At 71.2% G+C, this 27,050-nt stretch overlaps 1 protein-coding gene across 1 annotated transcript; it reads right to left on the reverse strand.

Annotated features, from left to right (window-relative positions):
- Positions 1 to 147: 147 nt before the first annotated feature.
- On the reverse strand, positions 148 to 26,433 carry KCNH2 (potassium voltage-gated channel subfamily H member 2). The gene is made up of 15 exons (XM_084223130.1): positions 25,664 to 26,433; positions 24,330 to 24,560; positions 21,028 to 21,192; positions 19,757 to 20,224; positions 19,062 to 19,276; positions 10,336 to 10,761; positions 8,581 to 8,959; positions 5,431 to 5,630; positions 4,487 to 4,739; positions 3,844 to 4,037; positions 3,339 to 3,438; positions 3,019 to 3,264; positions 2,252 to 2,429; positions 1,693 to 1,855; positions 148 to 1,409 (listed from the first exon to the last, which is right to left on the reverse strand). The coding sequence occupies exons 1-15, from the start codon at positions 25,737 to 25,739 to the stop codon at positions 1,248 to 1,250; spliced, it is 3,456 nt and encodes a 1,151-aa protein (XP_084079256.1). The 5' UTR covers positions 25,740 to 26,433; the 3' UTR covers positions 148 to 1,247.
- Positions 26,434 to 27,050: the final 617 nt, after the last annotated feature.

Genomic DNA, 27,050 nt, shown 5'->3' on the forward strand with positions numbered 1-27,050 from the left:
CACCTCCTCTGTCCCCGTGTCCCTACCAATGCTGTGGCTACCAGGATGCCCCAGCGCGTCTCCAGTGTCACAACGTTTAATCACGGTGACATCCGAGGCCATTGTCCCTCCCCCCAGCTCCCAGGAGGGGACACACGGAGCCGGGGGTCTCTGTCTGGTTTATTGGGGGCATCTACGCGGGGGTGACATGCAGGGGTGACAGGGGACAAACACAGCACACGCTACGGGGCGGCCGGGCAGTGCAGCCCCTCGAGCCCCGCGTCCCCCTCCCTGTGCGGGGGTGACACTGCCGTGTGTCACCCGGCTGTGCGGGGGGGGCTCGGGGGACGCGCGGCCCGGCCGCACGGGGGGGGCACACGGAGGGTCCCGACCCTCCCTCAGCCGGGCCGTCCCTGGGGACACGGGGGGCACACACGGACCCACCGGGCCCCACACGCCACCGGGGGGTCCTGGCGGGGGGACGCGGCGGGGACACGGCGGGGACACACACACACACACACACACAGACGGGGGGGCAACACGCGTGTCCCAGCGCAGCTGGACCCCCCGACACACACGTGACGTCCTGGGGACAGGACCCGGGGACACACCTGTGCACACCTGTGCACACACACACCCGTGCACCCCCCCGCCGCCCCGGGGCTCGGGGAGGAGGAGGAGGAGGAAGAGCAGCACAGTCTGACAGTCCGGGGCAGGGGCCCCAGGACGAGGCGGGGTACGGGGGGCCCCCGCTGGCCGCCGGCACCGAGGGCAGTGTCCGTGGGGCAGCGGCGGAGCCCCGGGCGGGCCGGGCTGGGCAGGGCTCTGGGGACCGCGGGGCTGGGGGCTCTGTGTCCCCACCTTCCGGGCTCAGGGCTCCCAGGGCTCTGGGGGTCCCACGGCCTGGCCTTTGGGGGTCCCACATGCTGGGGAGAGGGGTCCCGCGGCTCCGGGGCTCCCCCGTTCCGGGGCTGGGGGCCCCAGGGCTCCAGGACTTGCAGGCCTCCGGGGGTCCCACGGTCCGGAGCCGGGGATCCCGTGACTCCGGGGGTCCCGGGTGCCGCCGTCCAGGGCTGCGGGCCGAGGGCTCCGGGGCTCCCACGCTCTGGGGTCGGGGGTCCCACGTCCTGGGCTTTGGGGGTCCCGTGTCTCGGGCTCTGAGGACTCCAGGGGTCCCACGTCCAGGGGTCCGAGGGCTCCGGGGGTCCCGCTTTCCGGGGTCGGGGGTCCCGTGGCTCCGGGGGTCCCGCCGCGCCCCGGCGCTCCCATTAGCTGCCGGGGTCGGAGCAGTGTCTCTGGAGCGGGGGGGTCCCCGGGGGGGTCCCCGCGGGCGGGGGCAGCGCCCCGGGCAGGGAGCGGCGCCGCGGCGGGGGCGGCTCCAGCAGCAGCACCACGTCCGGGGGGTCCGGGGCGCGCGGGGGGCGCGGGACCTGCGGAACGGGGGGGCGTCAGGGGGGGGCACCGCCACCGGGGGCTCGGGGCGCGCCCCCCTCCACCTGCACCCCCCGCGGGCAGGAGGGCACGGCGGCGGGCACGGGAGGGCGGCACCCCCGGTCCGGGGGGCTCGGGAGTGACCCCAGCCCACGATGGACAGCAGGACGAAGCGGTGCCCCCCAAACCAGGCACGGCCCGGCCTGGGGGGCTCCGGGGTGACCCCAACCCACAGAGCGGGACAGCGGAACCCCCCCAGCCCGGCGCCCCCGGGTCCCTCACCTGAGCGAGCGGCCGGATGGGGGTGATGGGCAGGGTGGGGGGCAGCGGCCCCGGGGGGGGCTGGTGCGGGGAGGTGACGGCGCTGTAGGCGGGGGGCACCAGCACCTGGCGCTGCAGCAGGTGCACGATGGAGGAGATGTCCGAGCTCAGCCGGGACTCCAGCCTGCGGGGCAGCGGCGCCGCCACGGCACGAGACGTGAGACCCCCAGTCCCACCCCCGGCGGCCCCCCAGGACCCCCGGCGCTGCCCCTGTCCCACCTCAGTGGGGATGGGAGCGTTCAGGTCGGGGTGAGGGTCCCCGTTCCCCTCCCCAGTCAGGAGGACCCCAAAGCCCCCAGCACCCCCAGCCCATCCCTCCCCCCGCCCCCAGGACCCCCAGCAGCCGCCCCTGTCCCACCCATCTCTCAGGTGGCTCGGGGGGCTCAGCTTGGCCTGGGGGTCTCCCCTTCCTTCTTTTGCTGCTCAGGGTTCTCCAGACCCCTTTGGCAAGGGGGGGGCTCCCACTGGGTCCCAGTGGCCGAAGCCCCCCTGGGGTCCCACCCGAGCCCCCCAGATTTACCTGTTGAGCTGTTTTTGGAGCAGATCCAAGCGGGATTCCAGGTCGGAGCGCTGGCGGCGGGTCAGGGTCGGGGGGGGATTTGGGGGGACCCCGTGGGAACAACGGGGGAGCTCCTGGTACTGCCGGCCCCGGGTGTCACCCCAAAAACTGAAGATGTTGGAGACCCCCGAGAAGGCGCCTGGAAAAGGAGGGGGGCGAATGGGTTTGGGGGGGTGGTGAAATGAGGGAGGAGTTTGGGGGATCCAGGGGCCTGGGGGAGGGGTGGGGAGGGGGGGCTGGGGCTTTTGGGGGGGCTCCTTACAGCATTAAACCAGGGAGGGGAGGATTGGGACCCCCCTGCCCAACCAGAGACCCCTATCCCCACCTGAGGGGGTGCAGGGGAAGTTGGGGGAAAAGGCTGAGAATGGGGGTTCAAGGTTTTGGGGGGAGCTCTAGAATCCTGAGTGAGGAGGGCGGGAGAGGGGAACCCCCACCCCACCCCAACTTTCACCTGGAGGGCTCCAGGGGCGCAGGGGCCGTGTGAGAGGGGGGTCAGGGGCTGGGGAGCCAGGGTGTGCTGCGGTTTTGGGGGTTCTGCAGGACCCCTAGGGGGGAAGGAAGGAATGGGGGACTCCCCACCCCCAGGTGAGGGGGGCACAGGGGAGCAGTGGACAGGGGATGGCGTTGGGGCAGCGCTGGGAACAGCAGTGCCAGGGTTTGGGGCGTCCTCGGAGCCCCGAGTGAGGAGGGGAGGAAGGGGCCGCCCCCACGCCGAGCCCCCGACCCACCTGAGAGGGGGTTGCACATATCGCTGCCCTCCCGCTCCTCGGGCTCGGGGGCAGCCGGGGGGGCGCTGCGGAACGGGGACAGCGCGGTGGCCCCCGGAGGGGGCGCGGGGGGCTCCTCCTCGTCACTGGAGCCGCAGCTGGAAGGGCTGGGGGGGTCCCACTCGGCCGGGCCTCGGGGGGCTCCGGGGGCTTGGCCCCCCCCGCCGTCCCCCCGCAGGGCCCGGGACTCCCCGGGACTGGCGGCATCTGCAGGGGACAGAGCGGGGTCAGGGCCGGGCCACCGCGACCCTGCGGTCACCCCCGGGGTCCCGGGCCCCCACCTTTCTCGGGGCGCCGGCGGAAGGACAGCTTGCGGCGCCGCAGCCGGGAGAAGCCTCCGTCCAGCTCGTCGCTGCCCGGGGAGCCGGGGATCATGTTGGTCTGCGGGGACGGGGGGGCACAGTCGGGGGGCTGCCGGACCCCTCCCGCTTCTTCAGGACCCCCCAGAGCTCTCTCAGCCCCTCACAATTGGCTCAGCGCCCCCTCCCTTGCCCAGGACCCCCCAACCCGCTCAGGACCCCCGGCCTCTCTCGGGGCTCTCCTGGTTTACTCAGAACCCCCAAGACTGCTTGAAACCCCCCAAAAACCTGCTCCGAACTCCCCCAACTCCCTCAAGGCTCCCAGTTTGCTCAGGACCCTCCAGACTGGTCCGGACCCCCATCAGCTTGCTCTGACCCCCCTTATTTATCCAGAGCCACCCATTTCCAGGACCCCCCGGTTCACTTGGACCCCCCGGCTTGCCCGGGACCCCCCATTTGGAGCCCCACCCCCCGGGCCCCCCCTCACGTCGCGCAGGTTGAAGGTGATCTCGAGGGTGCCCCAGAAGCGGTCGGAGAACTCGGGGTACATGTCCAGCACCTCGAGCAGGTCCTCCCGCAGGATCTTGTGCAGGTCGCAGTAGGTGAGCGCCCGAACGTCCGCCCGCGACTTCCCGGGCCGGGCGTGCAGGTGCAGCGGCTCCCCGAAGGTGTCGTTCTTACCTGGGGGGCCACGGGGGTGCGGGGGCTCAGCCGGGCCCCGCACCGCCCCCGCCTCCCCAAGGTGTGCTTCTGACCTGGGGGAGCTGGGGGGACACCCAGGGAGGGAGGGAGGAGGGGTCACCCAGCTTTGAGCAGGGCTGGGGGGGCACGCAAGGTGACCCCAAAGCTGGGGGGGATCCGGGAGGGGCAGGAGTCACTCAGCGTCCCTGGGAGCCAGGGTATCCCTGGGGGGACACTCAGGTTGTGCACGGGACTGGGGGGCCCCGGGGGGCAGGGGGGACCCCAAGGTTGGGGGGGAGATCCCTCGGGAGGCAGGTGGGGTGTCCCCGGGGAGCACCAGGGGGTCTCAGGGAGACGGGGTGTCACCCTGGGGGCACCCAGGACCCCCGAAGGCAGCGGCTGCCCCGCGGGGCACCGCGGGACCCCCGGGCTGCTTCTTGGGGGCTCACCCAGGATGGCGACCACGACGTCGCCGCGCAGGATCTCGATGGAGCCGCGGGAGATGAAGTAGAGCGCGGTGAGCACGTCCCCGGCGTGCACCAGCGTGTCCCCGGGGGGAGCGTGCGTCGTCTTGAACTTCATGGCCAGCGCCCGCAGGCAGCCCTTGGTGGCGCCGCGGAACGGGGCACAGTTCTGCAGCAGGCTGCGGTTCAGGTGCAGGCAGATGTCGGCCTGCAGGCACTCGGGGAACCCCTTCAGCACCTGCGGGGGACCGTGGGGTCACGGGGGGCACCGAGGTCGGGGGGCCCAGGGGTGCGTGGCAGGTTTTAGGGGTCCCGGAGGGTCTCGCTGCAGTCACACCGATGCTGCTGGTGCAGGACCAGGCGTGCTGGAAATGCTCCCTGAGGAGGGGGGCTGAGGGCCGGGGGGGTTTGGGGTCCCACGGGGGTTTTGGGGTGTTTTGGGGGCTTTTTGGGGTCTCACCACATTCATGTCGATGCCATTGGTGTAGGACCAGGCGTGCTGGAAATGCTCCCTGAGGAGGGGGGCTGAGGGCCAGGGGGGTTTGGGGTCCCACAGGGGATTTTGGGGCTTTTTGGGGGTCACACCATGGTCACACCGATGCTGCTGGTGCAGGACCAGGTGTGCTGGAAGAGGGGCTGAGGGCTGGCGGGGTTTTGGGGTCCCAGGGGGTTTGGGGTGGTTTTGGGGTCTCACTGTGTTCATGTCGATGCCGTTGGTGTAGGACCAGGTGTGCTGGAAGAGAGGCTGCGGGCCATGGGGGTTTAGGGATTTTGGGATTTGGGATTTTTTGGGGTGTTTCTGGGGTCTCACTGTGTTCATTTCGATGCCGTTGGTGTAGGACCAGGCGTGCTGGAAGAGGGGCTGAAGGCTGGGAGGGTTTAGGGCTCCCATGGGGTTTGGGGTGTTTTGGGGTGTTTCGGGGTCTCACCGCGTTCATGTCGATGCCGTTGGTGTAGGACCAGGCGTGCTGGAAGTACTCCTCGAGGCGCTGGCGCAGCGGGTTGGGGATCTGGTGGAAGCGGATGAACTCGCGCACGCGCAGCATCTGCGTGTGGTAGCGCGCCGTGCCCGAGTACAGCCGCTGGATGATGGCCGACACGTTCCCGAAGATGCTGGCGTACATCAGCGCTGGGGGGGCAGGGTCAGGGCGGCTCTGCACCCCCGAGACCCCCCAAACCCCCGCTGCCACCCCCCGGCCGGGCTGAAGGGTCCCCGTGTCCCCGCGGGGTGGCCGAGGCGCTCCCGAGGGTGCTGCCCTGCGTCGGTGCTGGGGGGGCGTGTCGGGGGGCTCTGCACCCCCAAACACCCACAAACCTCCCCAAACCACCACTGCTGCCAGGGCTGTAGTGTGGGGCACCCATCATCGTGGAGGGTGCTCATTGTCATGGGGTCCCCATTGTCACTGGGGTCCCCACTGCCACAGGGGGGATCCAGCACCACAGAGTCCCACCACCACCCTTTGTCACGGGGGTCCCATCAGCACAGGAGTGTCCCCATCAGCACGGGAGTGTCCCCATCACCACAGAGTGCCCTTTGTCACAGCAGTCCCCATCACCACACGGGTTCCCACTGTCACCAGACCCCACAATTGTGAGGGTCCCCATCGTTAAGGAGGTCCCCGTTGTCATGGAGGGGCGTCATTGTCCTGCTGGTGCCGAGTCCTCAAGGGAATTCTCAGATGCCTAAGCCCAGCCGTGCCCCAGCACTGCCAAGGCCACCACAGCCCATGTCCCCAAGTGCCACATCCACAGAGCTTTTAAATCACTGCAGGGATGGGGACTCCACCATGCCCTGGGAGCTGTGCCAGGGCTGGACGGACTTTTTGGGGAAGGAATTTTCCCTCTACCCACCCAAACCTGCCCTGGCCCAGCCTGGGGCCGTTCCCTCTGCTCCTGTCCCTGTTCCCTGGAGCACAGCCCGACCCCCCGGCTGTCCCCTCCTGCCAGGATCTGTGCAGAGCCACAAGGGCCCCTGAGCCTCCTTTGCTCCAGGCTGAGCCCCTGCCCAGCTCCTCAGGGATTCTCCAGCCCCTGCCCAGCTCCTCAGGGATTCTCCAGACCCTTCCCAGCTCCCTCAGGGATTCTCCAGCCCTTTCCCAGCTCAGTTCCCTGGACTCACTCCAGCCCCTCCAGGGCTCTCCTGCAGGAGGGGCCCAGAGCTGCCCCCAGGATTCCAGGGGGTCCCTCAGCAGGGCAGCACAGGGGACAATCCCTGCCCTGGGCTCATGTCCAGCCACTGTCACCAGCCCTGTGCCCAGCCTGGAGTGTTCCACGGGGCTGGTGTGACCCAGAGGTGTCCCCAGCTCATGGATCTCTGCAGAGCCTCCTGTGCCCCAGCAGAGCCACCTCCCACCCAGCTGTGTCACCTGAGGACAGGCCACGAGGGGCCCCGATCCCCAGAGCATCAGTGAAGGTGTCAAACAGGGACAGCCCCAAAACTGAGCCTGGGGGTGCTCCTACAGCCCCCCGTGCGTGTGGGGGCAGATACAGGTGTCACACAGGTGTGGGGATACACACACAGGTGTGCATACCCACAGGTGTGGGGATATAAACACAGGTGTGAGGGCACACACACAGGTATGCACACTCACAGGTGTGAGGGTACACAGACAGCTCTGCACACTCACAGGTGTGCACACTCACAGGTGTGCACAGTCACAGGTGTGAGGGTACACACACAGCTCTGCACACTCACAGGTGTGAGGGCACACACACAGGTGTGCACACAGACAGCTCTGCACACTCACAGGTGCTCTCACACCCCATCCCACTCACATCCCATCAGCCTGATGCAGATGGAGATCTCCTGGAGCTGATGTTGGGGGACGGGGTGCCAAGGCCCCCGGGGCTCTCACACACACCTGGCTCTGACACACACAGGTGCTCACACACACACAGGTGTGCAGCACACCCTCACACAGCTCTGACACACACACAGGTGTGCAGCACACCCTCACACAGCTCTGACACACACACAGGTGTGCAGCACACACCCACACAGCTCTCACACACACACAGGTGTGCAGCACACCCTCACACAGCTCTGACACACACACAGGTGTGCAGCACACCCTCACACAGCTCTGACACACACACAGGTGTGCAGCACACCCTCACACAGCTCTGACACACACACAGGTGTGCAGCACACCCTCACACAGCTCTGACACACACACAGGTGTGCAGCACACCCTCACACAGCTCTGACACACACCCAGGTGTGCAGCACACCCTCACACAGCTCTCACACCCTCACACAGCTCTGACACACACACAGGTGTGCAGCACACCCTCACACAGCTCTCACACACACACAGGTGCTCACACACACCCGGGTGTGCAGCACACACCCACACAGCCCTCACACACACACACAGCTCTCACACACACAGGTGCCCTCCCAGCCCGGGGCCCTCACACACAGGTGCTCACACACACACACAGGTGTGCAGCACACCCTCACACAGCTCTCACACCCTCACACAGCTCTGACACACACACAGGTGTGCAGCACACCCTCACACAGCCCTCACACACACACACAGGTGCTCACACACACACAGGTGTGCAGCACACACCCACACAGCCCTCACACACACACAGGTGCCCTCCCAGCCCGGGGCCCTCACACACAGCTCTCACACACACCCAGGTGTGCAGCACACCCTCACACAGCTCTCACACACACCCAGGTGTGCAGCACACACCCACACAGCTCTGACACACACACAGGTGTGCAGCACACCCTCACACAGCCCTCACACACACCCAGGTGTGCAGCACACACCCACACAGGTGCCCTCCCAACCCGGGGCCCTCACACACAGGTGCCCTCCCAGCCCGGGGCCCTCACACACAGGTGCTCACACACCCAGGTGAGCAGCACACACCCACACAGCTCTCACACACACACAGGTGCTCACACACACAGGTGTGCAGCACACCCTCACACACAGGTGCTCACACACCCAGGTGAGCAGCACACCCTCACACAGCCCTCACACACACACAGGTGCTCACACACACAGGTGTGCAGCACACCCTCACACACAGGTGCCCTCCCAGCCCGGGGCACTCACATCCGATCAGCATGACGCAGATGGAGAAGATCTTCTCGGAGTTGGTGTTGGGGGACACGTTGCCGAAGCCCACGCTGGTGAGGCTGCTGAAGGTGAAGTAGAGCGCCGTGACGTACTTGTCCTTGATGGAGGGCCCGAAGCTGCCGTTGAGGGGCTTGCCGATCTGCTGTCCCAGCGCGTGCAGCCAGCCCGTGCGCTGCCCCTCCACGTTGCCGATGGCGTACCAGATGCAGGCCAGCCAGTGGGCGATCAGGGCGAAGGTGCACATCAGCAGGAAGAGCACGGCCGCCCCGTACTCCGAGTACCGGTCCAGCTTCCGCGCCACCCGCACCAGCCGCAGCAGCCGCGCCGTCTTCAGCAGCCCGATCAGCGTCGTGGTCTGGGGAGCGGCACAGAAAGGGTTACAGAGGGTGGGGATAACCCAGAGGAGTGAGGGGGGTTCCTTCCTCTCTTCCCCCATCAGCAGCCCGATCAGCGTCGTGGTCTGGGGAACGGCACAGAAAGGGTTACAGGGGTGGGGATAACCTGGGGACACCCAGAAAGGAGAGGGAGGTTCCTTCCTCTCTCCCCCCATCAGCAGCCCAATGGGCATCATAGTCTAGGGAGCAGCACAGAAAGGGTTACAGGGGTGGCGATACCCCAGGGACCCACAGAAGGGGAGGGGGGGGTTCCACCCTCTCTGCCCCCATCAGCTGCCCGATGAGCATCATAGTCTGGGGAATGGCAGGGAAGGGGTTACAGAGGGTGGGGACACCCTGGGGACCCCCAGAGGAGTGAGGGAGGTTCCTTCCTCTCTCCCCCCATCAGCAGCCCGATGAGCATCATAGTCTGGGGAATGGCAGGGAAGGGGTTAGAGAGGGTGGGGATAACCCAGAGGAGTGAGGGGGGTTCCTTCCTCTCTCCCCCCATCAGCAGCCCGATGGGCATCATAGTCTGGGGAATGGCACAGAAAGAGTGACGGGGATGGGAATACTCCAGGGCCCCCCAGAAGGGGGAGGGGGTTCCATCCTCTCTGCCCACATCAGCAGCCCCAGCGGCATTGTGGTCTGGGGAATGGCACAGAAAGGGTTACAGGCGTGGGGACACCCTGGGGACCCCTGGAAGGGAGAGGGGGGTTCCATGCTCTCTCCTCCCATCAGCCACCTGAGCTGCGTGTTTGTCTGGGAGACAGGAAAAAGGGGAGGGGGTGACAGTGAAGAGACACCCTCAGGACCCCAAAAGGGTGGGGGGTCCCTGCCTCAAGCCAGGCACCTCCATTCTGGGGATCTCCCCTGCCCTAGGTGCCCCCCAAGCTGAAGGTGTCTGGGGAAGGAGGAATGGGAGGTCACCAGCACAGCAGAGCCAGAGAGCTGACACAGATCCCTGGCAGGGCAGAGGGGCCATGAGCCCCTGCCCCTCTCCCCACATCAGCCCCAGTGCTCCCAGCGTCCCACGCAGAGCAAAGGCGGGGGTCTGGGCAGGAGGTTCAGGGGGGTCTGGGCAGGAGGTTCAGGGGGGTCTGGGCAGGAGGTTCAGGGGGTCACCAGGGGCACTGGTGGTGTCCTGGGGGTGCATGTGGGGCCCCCAGGCACTCCTCACGGGCGGACCCAGCACCCAGGAACAGCCCCCACCACGCCAGCATCCCCCCCAGCACTGGGGGCACGGCTGGGACCCCCAGACACGGCGCTGACCCCCAGAGCAGCACTGCCCAGCCAGCGGGGCAGGCACCCCGCAGCCCGTGTCCCCGCGTCCCCGCGTCCCCGCGTCCCCTGTCACCTCCTCGGAGCCGGAGCCGAAGATGAGCAGGTCGAAGGGGATGGCGGCCACCATGTCGATGAGGAACCAGCCCTTGAAGTAGTGGATGGCGATCTTGGCGGGGTGGCTGACCACCTCCTCGTTGGAGTTGACGTAGGTGGTGCGGAAGTTGATGAGGATGTCGATGATGAACATGATGTCCACGATGAGGTCCACCACGTTGAGCGGGCTGCAGGAGTAGCCGCAGTGGTGGCGCTGCGCCTCCTCGGAGTCGCTCAGCAGGAAGGCGGCCGAGTAGGGCGTGAAGATGGCCGTGTAGATGACCAGCAGCAGGATCAGCCAGTCCCACACCGCCTTGAAGGGGCTGTAGTGCAGGATGGTCCAGCGGTGGATGCGCGGCGCCTGCAGCTTGTACTCGGGGAGCACGTCGGCGCCCAGGGACAGCACCTGGCCCGGGGGCACACGGGGCTCAGCCTGCACCCCAACGCCCCCCAGCACTCTGCCCCTGCCCCCCAACCCCGGCCGGTGCGGTGCCTCGGGCTGTGGGACGTGGTGGGTCAGGGCTGGACCCAGGGCTCTGGGGGGCCGGCACAGCCTCAGCAGCGCTGTGACACTCCGGGGTGAGGAGGGACCCCACAAGGGCAAGGGAGGGCACGTGGGGGGCTGCAGGGGGGCAGTGCTGCCGCAGGGCTCACACCCCCAGCCTGGAAGAGGTGGGGACCTGGGTCAGGGGCGTTGGGCCATCACTGGAGCTCGCGGTGCTAAAGGTCACCAACGTTCTGTGACTCTGGGGGTGCAGAGGGAGCCCAGCACAGGCAATGAGGGGTGTGGGGACACCACCACGTGTGACCAGGGGTGCCAGGGGAACAGCTGGGGGGCACAGGGGGGACAAAGCCCCCCCACACCACAGAGCTGCCCCACAACCCCTTCCTGCCCCACAAATACCAGCAGGGCAGCTCCCACCCCAAACACCCACAGACATGATGCTGCCCTGTGCCCCCACTCTGTGCCCCTATTGGGGGGCACGGCCTCCCCTGGCATTTCCATCTGGAGGGCACAGACCCCTCCCCACGTGCCAGTCCCTGTGCAGAACACCTGCACATCCTGGGGGCACAACCCCAGGGGTCTTTGCGGGGTCTTGGTCATCCTTGGGGGTGCCTGGGGGTCCACAGGGTCCATCACCACACAGAGCCCCACGGCAAGAGTGAGAGGTGACAGGGGTGACCCACAGCCCCACGGCCTGTGCCCCACAGGGGTCACAGCCTCCCTTCTGCCCTGTGGGGGTCACAGCACCCCTGCACCCCTGGGGGTCCCCTTGACCCTCCAGGCCCGTCGTGGGGCTCCATCTGCTGCCGCACCAGCGGGAGGGGACGGGTGCCATCCCCCACCCCCCATCGGCCCCCAGCCCCGAGGGCACCCCTGGGGGACCAGGGCGCCCCCGTCACGCAGAGCCGGAGCTTTATGTAAGCCCCAAACCCTCCTGAACCGGTGCCGAGGACACGGCCTGCGGCCCCCACAGCCCCCGCCAGGTCTCGGGTGGGCGCAGAGCCCCCCACCCACGCGGCACCCCGCCCCCCCCGCCTGGTCCCGGGGGCGCAGGAAGGGGCGGTCCCGGTACCTGCTCCTGCTGTCCGTGCCCGGTGCCATCGCGGCGGAGCCCCAGGCAGGCGCTGCAGAGGGGGACCCCGGGCATGGGGCAGGGCCCGGGGGGGGACCCGGCCCCGGGGGGCGCAGGGGAGGCGCCCGGGAACTCCTGCAGCAGCTGCAGGAGCGCGGGCAGCATCCTCGGGGGGGCGGCAGGGTCAGCCCCCGCCGGCCCGGGAGTGCCGGGGACCCCCCCGCCCCGGCCCCGTGCCCATTGCGCGCCCCGGGACCCCCGGCAGCAGCGGGGACCCTCGGCGGCAGCGGGGACCCTCGGCGGCAGCGGGGACCCCCGGCGCGGTGCGCCAGCCGCGCTCCGCCGGAGCCGACAGGAATTATTGGGGCGGAAATTTTTCCCAGGCTGCTCCGCTGCCGCCGCCACGGCCACGGCCAGGGCTGCCCCCCCGGCCCCCCAGCGCCCCCCGGCACCCCCGGCACGCGGGGACACCGCGGGGACACCGCTGTGGCCGCGGGTGCCCTCGGGCGTCACGGCACGGGGAGGGACACGTCACAGCCCCCGGGCAGCCCCTGGGCACCCCGAGGGCACCCCGGAACCCCCACCTGCCCCAGGTGTGGGGGGAGAGCGCTGCCCACGGCAACGAGCAGGGCGTCAGGGGCCACAGCCGTGCCAGGGACATGCAGGGGACACGCCAGGGACACACCGGGGACATGCAGGGGACACGCCAGGGACACACCAGGACACGCCAGGGATGTCCCCCACCCGTGCGGTGCCCACAGGCCGGGATGCGGGTCCCATCCCAGCCAGAACATGTCCCGCACTGCCACAACTCCCCCTGGACACAGGCCCCGTCACCTCTGTCCCCAGGGGGCCACCAGCCGCAGTGGCCTCGCGGGGCAGCGGGAGCAGCCGCGGGGCGATGGCACCGGGACACGCGGTGACACGCGGTGACACGCGGTGACACGGGCACACAGCGCCAGGGACACACAGCGATGGCACTGGGACACACGGCGGGGCTGCCGGGACACGTGGTGACAGCGCCGGGACACACGGTGACACGCGATGACAGCACTGGGACACACGGCAGCTCCTGCGTCATGGCCGCCGCCCCCACGCGGGGGATTCCCGGGGCCACCCGTGTCCCCACGCGGCGTGTGACGGAGGGACGAGGCCACCCGTGCCCTGCGTGCGGGGGTCCCCGTTCTCAGCCCTTCCTGGGGGGCTGCACCCCAACACCCCCCGAGCCCCAGGTGCGCTCCCCGGGGGTGGGACGGGTGCCACGGGGTCACGCGGGGCCCTGGGACACGGGGGGTGACAGGTACCGCCGCACAGAGCCCCCCCCACCACCGCCGGTGCCAGCGGGGAGCCCGGGGGTGTCCCCAGGGAGGTCCCGGAGGGGGACCCCAACCCCCGAGTGCCCGAGCCCCCCTGGCTGTGCCGGCTCGGAGTGAGGGGGAGGGGACGGGGGGGGACGCGGGGGGGACAGCGGGGGAGGGGCGGGCACGGGGGGGACAGCGGGGGAGGGGCGGGGGGCGGCTCCAGCCACCAGCCGCTCCTGCCGCTAAATTTATCGCAGCTGCCACGGCAAAGTGGGACAAATCCCGGCCTGCGGCGTGGGGGGCGGGGGGCCGGGGCCCGCGGAAGGCCCCGGGGCCGGGCGGGGTCCCGCCATCTAGGGGAGAGACCCCGGGCCCCCCCGCTCCCTCCCCGAGCCGTGCGGCCCCCTTGGGCTGGGGGCGGCCCGCGCCCCACCTCAGCTCGCCCCCACCACGTGACCCATAACGGGACCCCCGCTTAGTCACAGCCCCCCAAAATACACCCGCACGCATCAGCCCCCCAGATACACCTTCAGCCCCCCCAGAATGTGCCCCCCGCCCCAGCACCCGGCCAGCACCCCCGGCGCAGCCCGTGCCGCTTCCCGGGGATCCCAGCGAGGGCGAGGGACAGTCCTGGCACCCCCTCCCTGTGCCAGCCCCCCGCACGCACAGGGGACACGCAGAGTGCCCCCGGACCCCAGCCGCGGGGCCTGCAACCCCCAGGTGGTGGGGAAGCCCCCAGCCCAGCGTGCCCCCCGGCCGTGGGGACAGTTCCCAGCTCCTCCTCTGCCAGCAGGGCTCGGGGGTGCCACGAAGAGGGGCTGGGGACCCCCAAGCCCAGGTGGGACCCCCACCCCTGGCGCGTATGTCGGGACGGGGCCGATATGCGGCGACATCCCGAGCGCCCCGGGCCCGGTGCCACCCCCCCGCCTCGACACCCGTCAGTCACGGTGACACAGATGGCGGCGGTGCCGGTGACACGTTCGGCAACACGCGGCGACACGTCCCGCCCTGGTGACGCGTCCTCGACACCTGCGGTGACACCGCCACCCCCCGCCCCCCGGGACACCCGGCGCCGCACCTGCCGCGACCCAGACACCTGCGCCCACGGCCACCCCAAATACCCGCACCGGGACAGGGGGAGACCCGGCACCCCCGACAGCCCCCCGACACCCCGGCTGACCCCCCTGCACCCCCCGGGGCCCCCACAGCCCCCCGACACCCTGGCTGACCCCCCTGCACCTTGACTGACCCCTCAGCACCCCCCGGGGCCCCCACAGCCCCCCGACACCCTGGCTGACCCCCCTGCACCCTGACTGACCCCCTGCACCCCCCGGGGCCCCCACAGCCCCCCGACACCCTGGCTGACCCCCCTGCACCCTGACTGACCCCTCAGCACCCCCCGGGGCACCAACAGCCCCCCGACACCCTGACTGACCCCTCAGCACCCCCCGGGGCCCCCACAGCCCCCCGACACCCTGGCTGACCCCCCTGCACCCTGACTGACCCCCTGCACCCCCCGGGGCACTGACACCCCTCCGTCACTGCCCAGCCCCTGCTCCCCCCCGGGCCAGCCCAGCAGGGGCCCCCCAGCACCCGACAGGGACCCCCACCCCTGCTCTGGCAGGTACCTGACAGTCCCAGAGCCCCAAATCCTGCCCCAGCAGGGACCCCACACCTCCCTGGGTACCCCACACCTGCCCTAAGCAGGCCCTGGCACCCACCCAATGCCCCACCAGGGGTTTATACCCCCAGACCTCCCCAGCCTGAACACTGACACCCACCTTGTCACTGACCCTGAGGCACTGGGGCCCGGGGACACCCCCAGCCCGAGGGACACTGACCCCCATGACATCTCTGCCACCTGGCAGGTGTCACCCGGTGTGGGCACCACCAAGGCAGTGCCAGCTATCAGCCAGCTGACACCAGAGCGGTGTGGGGACACCCCGACACAGGAGACACCCCGACACAGACATCCCATGCTGGGGACCCCCCCACGGTCCCCTCCCCGCGCTGCTGTCCCCCCGGTGCCATCGGGGTACTCACGGCGCTGAGCTGCGGCGTCGCAGCGCCCTCGGCACCCCCCGACATGGGCACAGGGGACACAGGGCCGCCCCGGGCGGGCAGCGACAGTGGCACCCGCTGCCTCTGGCACCCGTGGCAGGGTGGGGGACAAGCCCTGTGACAGGGTGACGCCCCTGTGGGACGGGGTGACGTCCCTGGGGGCGGTGCGCCCGGCCCAGCTCCGACCCCTGCCCGGTGACGCCGGCACTGACCCACACCCACCCCAAAGCCACGGGCCACGGCAAGGGAACGGCTGCAAGGACCACCTGGGACACTCTGGGGACCGCCTGGGACACTCTGGGGACCGCCTGGGACACAGCAGAGGCCGTGACAGCCGCGAGCCGTTACCCCCGGCCACACCGCGAGCCACCACGGCACAGCGGGACACAGCACCGGGCCCGGCCCCGGCACCAGGTGGGCAGTGGGGACCCAGGAGGCGACTATGCCCCCAACCCCCGGGGGCACTGGGGGGCCCCAGATCCCCCTGGACCCCCAGAGTCGCTCACCACAACCGCCAGCGCCCCCCTCTCTGAGCGCGGGGGCATCCCCGGTACCCCACAGCCCCTGAGGTCGGGATGAGCCACAGGAGCCGCTTCTAGGGGGACCCTCCAGGCCCCCTCGGGACCCCCAGGCCCCCGCGGCCCCTCAGAGCCTCCTGCTGCGACCCCCAGCGCCAGCCCCTGCTCCGTGTCCCCCAGCCCGGCATGGGGACACCCCGCACCCACGCGTGGCAGGACAAACTGTGGGTCCCTGTTCCCCCCCGAAAATCCCGGGACCACCAAACCCACCCAAACACGCCGGCCGCGGTCCCCGGTGCCCGCCCCTCTCCCCCCCATCCCGGCGTGGGGACGCCCCCGTGCTCGCGTGCCGTGAAACGACAGCGGGGCCCGGTTTCCGCCGCGGGGGGACCCTCGGAGCCCCCCGGAGCCGCCTGCAGCGCCCACCGCTGTCCCCAGCGCTCCGTGCCCTCCATCCCGGGTGGGGACAGCCCCGGGACGCCATGCCCGCGCACGGTGAAAAGACAAAGGGACCCCGAACCCCCGGCGGGGGGACCCTCCCCAGAGCCCCCCGATCTCCCCGGCGACCCCCAGAGCCGCCCCCCACGACTCCCGGTGCCCCCCCGCTCCGTTTCCCCCACGTCGGCGGGGGACGCCCCCGGGACCCCGAGCCCACCTGCGGCGGTACAAATCGGGGGTCCCACTCTCCCTCCCGGTGAGGACCCCCGCGACCCCCGCGCCTCCCGTTCCGCCAGATGCGCCCCCGACCGGCCCGTACCTCCTGTGCCACCAGGCTGGACACCCGCACGGCCCGGCGGACCCGCTCCCGCCGCTCCCCGTCGGGGCGCTCGCCGCGCTCGCCGCTGTCGCGCCGCGCCGGGGCCATGGCCGCGCTCCGGGGGTCCCCGCGCCCCCCCGCGCCCCCGGCCCTGCGCGCGGCAGATGGAGCGGGGCGGGACCCCCCGAGCCCTCCCCGCCGCTCGCCCCCGCCGGGCCCCCCCCGGCTCCAGCCGTCGCCACTCCCCGGAGGAGGGACCGGGAGCGCCCGGGAACGGCCCCGCGGGGACACCGGGAGAGGTGGGGCACGGGGGTCCGCGGAACCGGTGCCTCCGCCGCCACCCCCTTGCCCGCTACCAGCCGGCACCTGCGGCCCCTCAGGCCCCAGGAGGGATCCCCGAAGTGTGACTGGCACAGCGCTGGCACAGCGAGATGGGGACGGGGAGGATGACAGGGATGGGGACAGTGGTGGTGGGGACACGGACAGTGACGGGGACACGGACAGTGACGGTAGCGGTGAGCTGGCCCTGGCAGCCCCGGCTGATTCACGGCTCCCGGTGTCCCCGTGTCCCTGGCCGCTGCCCAGCCCTGGCAGTGCCCCACGGCTGCGCCCGCTCGGCAGCCCCGGCACCCCCAGCCCCGAGGAGAGGGACCTGGGGGGCAGCGCCCCCGCCCACCCAGCCGGTGCCGGCAGGCCGGGGTCGGCAGGACTCGTCCCGCAGTGGGGGGTCCCTGGTGTCCCCAGCCCGCCCCCAACAGCCAGCGAAGCCCCAGCGACACGCCCTTGCTGGTGGCACCGCCGGGTCCCCACACCCCCTGAGTGGGGCTGGGGTCCCCCCGCCCTATCCTGCCCCACCCAGGGATCCCCTCCAGAACAGAGCAGGAGTTCCCGGGGGTCCCATGAGCCCTGGGGGTGTCACGGCCACACCAGGCCCCTGTCACTGTCACCTAGAGCGCGGTGACCTTGACGGGAGCTTGGCTCCGGCCCCGCGGGTGAATCACGGTGCCGCTGCAGGGACGGCCTGTCCCCCAGTGCCACCGACCCGAGGGGCCGAGCCGTGCCCGAGCCGGGGACAGCCCCACATCCCCAGTTCCCGCGTCCCCTGCGCCCGTGTCCCCGGTTCCCCCGACCGCACAGCCGGGGCACCCCGAGGCTGCCCCGCCGTGCCGGGGGCAGAGCCGGGCCCGGTGACCGCCGCCGCGCTCCCTCGCGTCCCCTCATGGCCCCGTGGCAACGGCGGGGAAGTCAGAGCGCAGCGTCACCCTGGCGGCACAATTAATCACGGCCGAGGCAATCAAGAGGTTCCGTGAGGAGCTGGGGGGTCGGGGATGCGGAGTGAGGGGGGTGCCACCCACAGGAGGTCCCTCCAGCGCGCAGAGGGTCCCCCCGGCCCACAGAGGGTCCCCCCGGCCCACCGAGGGCCCTGCGGCTGCTCCAGGTGACGCAGGTGAGCCCCGGAGCCCGGCGGCAGGCCCTGGAGCTCCGGGTGGGAACGAGGGCTCCCACGGGGCCCCTCACGTGTGCGGGCAGGTGCGGGGCCGGGGGGAGCCCAGGGGGCTGGGCAGATGCGCCGGGGCTGCGCCGTCCCCTGCCAGCTGTCGGGGACCCCGGGGACAGCCCCGGCCGGGGCTGCGCGGGAGGCTTGGGGACACCGCGGGGCGGGACAGGCAGCGGGTCCCCACCCCGCACGGCCCTCCGGGGATGCCCGGAGCCGCCGACCCCCCCGGATCATTAGCGGAGGGAAATCAGGGTGTAATTAAGCGGCGCCTCCTGCTCCCGCGGCAGATGGCGGTTACACAACGGGCCGCGGATTAGCGGCGGCCGCCAGCGCCTGGCACCCGGCAGGCATGGCACCGGGGCCAGGGGCACTGCAGTGAGGGGTACAACAGCACCGGGGCCAGGGGCACCGCGGCACCGACCCGTGTCTGTCCCCTGCATCTCGCTGGGAGCCCCCCAGGGCCTGTCCCGGACCCGGCTGCCCCCAGCCACGGCACCCACTGCCCCAGAACACCACGGTCACGACCCCCAGCCAGTCCCCCCAGCACCACCAAGCCACCTTGGCACTGCCCAGTCACTTTGGCACCACTCGGACACTTCTGGCGTCACCTGGACACTTTGGCACCACTCAGCCACCTCCAGCACTGCCTGGACATCTTGTCACTGCTCGGACACTTTGTCACTGCTGGGCCATCCTGGCACAGCCTGGCCACATCATCACTGAAACTGTCTGGATGCCTCGGTACAGCCCAGCCACCTCTGCACCACGTGCCACCTCTGGGACCTCCCGGGCACCTGGTGTCACCTGGCCACCTCCAGCAGCACCTGGCCACTATGGCATTCCCTGGTAACCTTTGCCACCACTTGGCCACCTCTGCCACCTCCAGTCATCTCAAGCATCACACAGTCAGCTCCCACCCAGCCCCGGGGCCCTCCACAGTCCCCAGGGCTCACCTGTGTGACCTGTGTCACCTCTCCCCCCGTCTGGATCTCACCTGTGTGACCTTCTCGGTGACGTTGTGGGTGCGGTCGCGCAGTTTGGTGGGGGCGATGATGGGCCGGGGGGCCGGGGCCGGGGCCAGGAGCGCCCCCGGCTGCAGGTCCATGAAGTTGAGGGTGATCTGGGGGATGCGGCCGATGGCCCGGAACCGCGCCAGGTCCGAGTCCGACGTGGAGTTGAGCAGCGCGCTGCGCACGGCGGCCACCGCGCCTGCAGGGGGACACACCGTCACCGTGCTGTCACACGGCAGGGGCCACCGCCACCGCGGCACAGAGCCTGGATCCCCGGGGCAGCTCCCACAGCTCCCCTGGGGCAGGGCTCCCACGGCCCCTGGGGGATCCCACAGCTCCCAGGGTTGGGGTCCCACGGCAGGAGAAGGGGATGAGGAGCCCCAGGGCGGGGGCAGACCCCAGCCGTGTGCCACCCACCGGCCCCCCCAGGGACCTGCAGAGCTGCTCTCAGTTACCTTTAATGTCATTACCATAATTGTCCCTTATCTTAATACCCTTAACGAGCTCTGGGGCCAACGAGGTGACTCCCGAGGTGATTCCCAGGGTGACTCCACCCTGTGGCTCAGGGGGCCGCAGGATGGGCTTAGGAGGGTCTAGGGTGATGGGAGGGGGGGTCCCCAGCCCCCTCTGGCTGTGGCTGCCCCACGTCCCCAGCCCCCCCGTGCCCGCGCGGCCGTACCGGTGCTGGAGCCGCGGTGCAGGCCGGCGCTGGCGCTGGCGTGGCGGCTGTGGCAGCGCTTGTCCCCGTCACCCTTCATGGCCTCGATGTCATCGACGGACGACGCCCGGCGGAGGCTGCGGAGGCTCTCGCGGGACCGGCGCTCCCGGGACCGGCTCCTGGCCAGGCTGTGGTTGGCGAAGGCCAGCGCCAGGCGCTCGGCCCGCGGCGACGACTGCGTCACCGGCGGCTCGGGGTCCCCCATCAGCGCCGCCTCGTCCTCGGGACGGTCCCCGGCACCGGGCTCCAGCGAGGAGGACGCGTCCTCGGGGCCCGAGTCGCTGGCAGGCGGGGCCGGCTCCGTGGCCAGCGGGTCCGTGACCCCCGGGTCCACGACCACCACGTCCGGCGGCTCCGGGGGCTCGGGGGGCAGCGACTGGCGGCTGCCCGTGAGCGCCAGCAGCTTCAGCCGCAGGGACCGGCTGCGCCCTGGGGAGGAACAGGGCTGGGTCACGCCTGGGCTGGGGACAGGGCCAGGAGCCAGCTCCAAACCCCCGCCCGGGGCTGCTTCAGCCACAGGGATCGGCTGCACCCGGAGTCAGGGCTGGGGCCGGGGGCAGGGTCTGATTCCCCCCTCCCCACGGTGCTGCCACTCTCCCCACGTGCCCCATAGCAACACCTGGGACGTGGAGTCAGCAGGACATGGGCTCACACCAGCCCGGTGGCGCTGACCCCATTCTCCCTGCAGGAACCCGGGAGGAGGGTGTGACCCGGTGTCCCTGTGCCCCTCACCTGGGGCTGACCCGGTGTCCCTGTGTCCCCACACCTGGGGGTGACCCGGTGTCCCTGTGTCCCCACACCTGGGGGTGACCCTGTCCCTGTGTCCCCACACCTGGGGTGACCCGGTGTCCCTGTGTCCCCTCACCTGGGGGTGACCCGGTGTCCCTGTGTCCCCTCACCTAGGGGTGACCCGGTGTCCCTGTGGCCCCTCATCTGGGGGTGACCCGGTGTCCCTGTGCCCCATACCTGGGGGTGACCCGGTGTCCCTGTGCCCCATACCTGGGGCTGACCCGGTGTCCCTGTGCCCCATACCTGGGGGTGACCCGGTGTCCCTGTGTCCCCATACCTGGGGCTGACCCGGTGTCCCTGTGTCCCCACACCTGGGGCTGACCCGGTGTCTCTGTGCCCTCACCTGGGGCTGACCCGGTGTCCCTGTGCCCCATACCTGGGGCTGACCCGGTGTCCCTGTGCCCCTCACCTGGGGCTGACCCGGTGTCCCTGTGCCCCCGTACCTGCAGGGCCCCAGGGGCCCGGGGTGACCCAGTGGTTGGTGCTGGGGGTCGGGGCCTCCCCGGGCTCAGGCTCCCTCACGGCCTCGAAGTTGAGGATGAACATGATGACGGTGCCATCCTCATTCTTCACTGGCACCACGTCCACCAGGCACGGGAAGGAGCTGCCTGCGGGGAGGGGGGGTCAGTGACAAGGGGGGATGGCACCCCCACCCGGGAGGGCACCCCTGCCTGGCCCCAAACACCCCGGGAGACACTGTCCCTGTCCCTGCTAGGCATCCCGTCCCGCCCCCCAACCCTGCTGGGCACCCCCTCCTGGGAGCACCCCTGCCGCCCCGCATTCCTGCTGAACCCCCCCTCCTGCCCCCCCCGGGGATCACCCCCGCCTGCCCCCCAACACTGACCCCACCAGACAGCCCCACCGCCGGGGGAAACTGAGGCACGGGAGGGCGGGGGTGTCCCCTTTCTGCCCCCAAATGTCGTGGCGTGTCTGTGCGTGGGCAGCGGCGCCGGGAGGGCCGGGGGGGCTCTGGGGGTGCCGGGCAGGGTTAAGCCGCTCAGAACTCGTTAACAGCTGTGGCGTTAATCCGGTGCCACAGCTGGGGGCGGGGGGAATTGGGGGTGCTCAGGGCAGCCCGGGGCAACCTCTGGGGGATGGGGGGGCATCCTGCTGCCCCCCGGCACCCCTCACCCTAAGGGGACACAGGTGGGAGGTGCCAGGGGGACACGTGGGTGACGCCGAAGCACCGAGCCCCGCTGACGGTGTCCCCCGGGCTGGCGCCGGGCCCGGCAGCCTGGCACGGCGGGTGCCAGCTGGCACTGTCCCTGCTCCCGTGCCCGCGGCGGGGGGATTCCCTGACGCACGTGGGGCCGCGGGCCAGCACAGGGTGCCACAGGGTGCCACAGGGTGGCCCCGGGCTCCCGTGGGGTCCCGGCCGAGCCAGCGCCGCGAGGGGATTAGTGCCACAGACCCGGGGCCGCGGCGGCTCCATCCGCCCCCGCGGGAATCTTGGGGCCCCCAGGGCCGAGAGCTCCGGTCCAGCTGCCTGTGGGGGGCTGCTGCCGGGGCGGGGGCACGACCGGGGGACCGCGGGGGCACAGGGGTACCCCACTGCAACGGGACCCGCCCCCCTTGCCCCCTCACCCCTAAGCGCACTGCCGACTCCAGAGCTCCAAATCCCCCCGCAGCCCCACAGTGCACCCCCAGCACCCACACTGCTCCCCGTGACCCGCACGGAGCACCGGGACCCCCAAAACGGGGGACCCCCCTGGCCCCCCATCCCTGCTCCCCCTTACTGCACCCACTGCCCTGGGACTGCACCCCCGCACCGAGCAGCCACCAGCCCCCCCAGGCCTGCAGCCAGGCTGGGGACACCCCTCTGGCACAGGGGGGACCCCCCCAGCCCGAGGTGTCACAGTGACAAGGCCCCGACTCAGCCCTCGGTGCTCCCGCCCGGCACCAACACCGGGGGCCACGCACGGGGTCCCCAAAGGCCACAGGGGCGTCTGTGCCCCCTCCCTGCCCCCAGCCAGCCTGGGGTCCCTGAGGTGTCCCTGCGGGGACACAGGTGCCCCACGGGCGCCGTGACCTCCCCGCGTCCCCGGCACCGTAAACAACACGTCGCAAAGACAAATGGCTGCAGCAGCGCGGAGCCGCGGCGGCTCCAGCACGGCTCCACCGCGGCTCCAGCCAGCAGGACACAGCACCGGGCACCGGCACACTCCGGGGCTCGGGGTGGGGGCTGCCGGCTGCTGGTGAGCACCACAACACGATCCCGAGGGCACCCGTGGGACGGCAGCGACACCGGGAGCGCCGGGCCTGCCGGAGCCACGGCAACAAGGTCCCTGCCCCACGGAGCCCGGGGTCCCAGTGCCGTGAGTGGAGCCCCCAGCAGCCTCACACAGTGGCTGGTAGCACCAGTACGGTGGTACGGGGAGGAGACCCCCGCGGTGGCATCGCTGCGGCCCCCAGGGCCGGTACAACCCCCACAGCACCGGGACGCCCCAGGCCCAGGGCTAACTCACTGCCAAGGGTCCCACCCCATCCCGAGGGACAGACGGACCCCACGGAGTGTCCCTGTCCCGTCAGGGGCTCCCAGAGCCCCCCCAGAGCCCTCACCACACTTCCCCATGGGCCCCACAGAAGCTCCCAAGGGCTGGCAGGGGCAGGGACCCCTCATCACTTCGGGGAACCCCCTCTCCCACCCCTCCCTGGCAGCGCACGAGGGCTGGTAAGGGGTGAGACCCCCACTGTGCTCGGGGGGCACAGCCAGGGGTGTCGAGCTCTCTGGGGCCCCAAGGAAGGCCCCAGGCAGGAGCCCCCTTTCCCCCACCCCTGCGGCACAGCCGGTGGCGCCTGGCAGGCCAGTCAGTGTCACCCTAACCAGGGCTCAGCAAGGCTCCAGGGAGGCCAATCAGTGTCACCCTAACCAGGGCTCAGCAAGGCTCCAGGGAGGCCAGTCAGTGTCACCCTAACCAGGGCTCAGCAAGGCTCCAGGGAGGCCCCCGTGTCCACCGGAGCCCCGGAGCCCTGGCACCGCACAGTCCAAGGGGCACTGGGGCGTGCCAGGCACAGCCATGCAGCAGGGTGAGGGTGCCAGAGCCAGGAGGGGAGCCTCTGGCCCCAGCCCACCTCCCAGGGCTCTGCACGGCGCTGTGGCCACGCCGGCAGCTGGCACCGGCTTTGTTTACTCCAGCACCGGAACCGGGGCCGTGCGCCCAGAGCCGGGACAGCTGTGGTGACAGCCGGGACACCTGGCACTGGCACGGGGCCACGGGGAGGGGAAGCACCGGCACTACCAAGGCAGGGAGCCAGCCCGGCCCAGGCTCCGCGGGGCACAGGACCCGGGATGTCACAGCCCCGCAGGGATGGTGGCACTGCGATGCCAGCTCAGCCACTCCAGGGGACACAGCTCCCTGTATCCCCGTCTGCGGGGATCACTGCACCCCACAACCCTGCACCCACAACATCTGGGGGCTCCCTGGGCCCACCTGATGGCCACCGTGGCACCAGGAGGGGCTGAGGGTCGCAGGGGGCTGGTGCCCGTCTGGAGCCACCAGCGCCAGGCTCGCACCCGGCTGGGAGCCACCACGGTGCTGGAGAGCGCTGCGAGCCCCCGGGGCTGCCAGGGTCCCCCGGGTTCCCGCGTGTGCCAACAGCCCCTGCCACCCAGCTGTGTCCCTGTGCCCCTGTCCCGGCGCAGGCCCCGGGGGGGGGGTCAGGACCACCCTTGCGGCGGCGCTCAGCGCAGCCCCCCGTCCCCCTGTCCCCGCGGTGCCCTGCCCGGCGCAGCGCGGGTCCGTACCATCCTTGCGGTAGAAGCAGATCTCCACCTTGCGCTCCTCGGCGCCCAGCAGCGCCTGGGCGATCTGGGCGGCGGCGCGGCGCTGCGTGCGGGGCCCGTGCAGGAAGTCGCAGGTGCTGGGCTGCTGCATCACCTCGGCCCGCGAGTACCCGCAGAGCCGGCAGAAGCCCTCGTTGCAGTAGATCACGGCGCAGTTCTCCACTCGCGCGTTCCCGATGATGAACTTGCGGCCTGGAGGGACAAGGGGGCGCGGGTCAGGCCGGAGCCCCCCCGGCCCAGCAGCCCAGAGCGGGGGTCCCCCACACCCACCCACCCACGCACGGCTCTGGGTTTCCCAGGGACACCATGCCGTGAGTCATCCTGCTCACTCCCCAGGGACCCCCTAAGCTGGTGCCGTCACCACCACGGGGACCCCAGAACTGCTGGGATCCCTCCATCACAAGGACCCCATAGCCATGGGGACCCAGGGGTTCCCAGCACGGCAGGGACCCCCCAGGAGCAGGGACCCAACTTCTATAAACACCTCAGAGGGACCCACAACAGCAAGGGCCCAACTTCTACAGACACCTCACAGGGACCCACAATAGCAGGGACTCTGGGACCCCCTCATCACCACAGGGATGCCCATAACTGCAGAGACCCCTTAGGGACACCACTAGCATGGGGACCCTGCGACCCCCAGCCGCCCATCTTGAGGGCAGCGGCTCAGCCAGGCCGGGCCCCACGAGCACAGCCTGTCCCCCAGCAGGTGACACCCCCAGCCCGACCCACAGGCAGCATCCCCCCACATCACTGCCCTGTCTCCAGGCTGGGGATGCTCAGGGCCTGACCCCAGGGAGGCGCTGGGAACCCCGATTTTCAGTCTCCCGGAGCCCCCACTGCCAGGCTGCCCTGCACCAGCTGTTGGGCAGTGGGGGTGGCACAGGCCAGCGGGACCCCCAGTCCCACAGCAGCCTGGGCCGGTGGTGGGGGCTCCTCACCTCGGGGACTGTGGGGAAGGCCCAGTTCTGGCAGCCCAGAGCCAGGGGCGGCTGGAGGACAGGACGGGCAGGAATTCCCCGCCAGCCAGGTTTGTCCCCGTCACCACAAGCCCACCTCGAGGTGAGGACTCCGGGACACCATGCTGAGCAGGGTCCCTCCTGCCGGGCTTGTCCCTGTCACCTCAAACCCACCCAGGGCCACAGTCCCCTCACTCCCCTCCCCGCCTGGTGCTCCCCGGTGTCTCCCGGTGTCTGCCAATCCCCTCACCGGGCGCTCCCCCCGCGCGGTTCCCCCTCGGGCCCCCCAGGTCCCACCCCCGGTCCCCCCGGCCTCCCCCGGCGCCCCTCACTCACTCTGCCCCTCGAACTTGCGGATGATGGTGTCCAGGAAGGTGTTCTGGGGGGCGACGTGCCCCCGCCGCACCGGCATCGTGCCGGGCCCATGGGCAGCGCCGGCGGGGCGGGGGGGCCGGGGACCGGGGGGGCCCCGCGCCGCGGGGGGTCCCGCTGCCCTTGAGCCAAGGACGGCGCCGCTCCGGGGGGGCCCCGGGACCGGGGGGGCCCTCCCGGCCCGCGGCCGGACCCCGCCCGCCCCGGTGCGCTGCTGCGGGGCCGAGGGGGTCCGGGGCGGGGAGCCGGAGAGGGGCGGCGGGGCCGAGCCCCCCCGCTCTACCCGCCCGGTGCGCGCCGCGCCATCGGCCTTATTTAGTCACGGAGCGGCCGGGGGGGACCGAGACCCGCCCCGCGCGCTCGGCGCCGCTCGGAACAGGTCGGAACGGTTCGGCTCCGCTCGGAACGGCCGGGCTGAGCTGGGCTCGGCCCGGCTCGGCCGGTTCGGTGCGGCGGGGTTCGGCCCGCTCCGGTTCGGTTCGGTTCGGCTGGGCCGGCTCGGCCCGGCTCGGTTCTGCTGAGCTCGGGCGCGCTCTGCAGGGCTCGGCGCCGTTCGGCTGGGCTGGGTTCGGCTGCACTGGGTTCGGCCGGGATCGGCTCGGCCCGGCCCCGTTCGGCTGGGCTCGGGGTGGCGCGGCGCGGCGCGGCGCGGCCCAGGTCAGCTCGGCTCAGCTCGGCTGGGCTCGGCTCTGGCGGGCTGAGCTGGGTTCAGCTCGGTTCAGCTCGGTTCGGGCGGGTCCGTGCGCTCGGCCCGGCCCGGCCCGGCCCGGCGGGCGCGGCGGGCGCTGCGTGTTGACAGCGGGGCCGGGGCGGGGCCAGCGCGGGCGCAGCCAATGGCCGCAGGGGGGCCCGGGACCCCCGCCCCGCCCCGCCCGGGGGCGCCGAGCGCGCCCCTTGGCCCCGCCCAGTCCCCGCCCCGACCACGCCCACCGCTGTCGGGCCACGCCCACTTCCCCGGATCCCCGCAACGCCCCGCACCGTCCCCCGACAGCCGGGGGAACACTCCGGTCACAGCCCCGCTTTGCAACGGGGCCACACAGCAGGACAGGTGGGACACCTGGACATGAGGACATGGGGACATGGGGACATGGGGACATGGGGACATGGGGACATGGGGACATGGGGACACTGGGTCACCAGGACATCAGGACACTGGGACACAGGGACATGGGGACACTTCCACACCAGGACAGTGGGACACAGGGACATGGGAGCACGGGGCCATGAGGGGCAGCAGCAGAGCTTCCAGGCACAGCCCCAGCTGGGTCCTGGTGGGACCCTCCCCACCCCAGTCCTGCCATCCTGGCCCAGCCTAACCCTCTTCCCAGGCTAGTTCCAGCATCAGCCCCAG

The sequence above is a fragment of the Fringilla coelebs genome (assembly GCF_963513975.1).
Source record: "Fringilla coelebs genome assembly, chromosome: 1".
Taxonomy (NCBI): Eukaryota; Metazoa; Chordata; class Aves; order Passeriformes; family Fringillidae; genus Fringilla; species Fringilla coelebs.

Coding starts and splice junctions, on each gene's coding strand:
- KCNH2 (XM_084223130.1), bottom strand. CDS start 25,739: ATGCCGGTGCGGCGGGGGCACGTCGCCCCCCAGAACACCTTCCTGGAC. Junction 21,193..24,329: donor CTGCTTCTACCGCAAGGATG/GTACGGACCCGC, acceptor CCCTCCCCGCAG/GCAGCTCCTTCCCGTGCCTG. Junction 1,856..2,251: donor CTCCAAAAACAGCTCAACAG/GTAAATCTGGGG, acceptor GCTGCCCCGCAG/GCTGGAGTCCCGGCTGAGCT.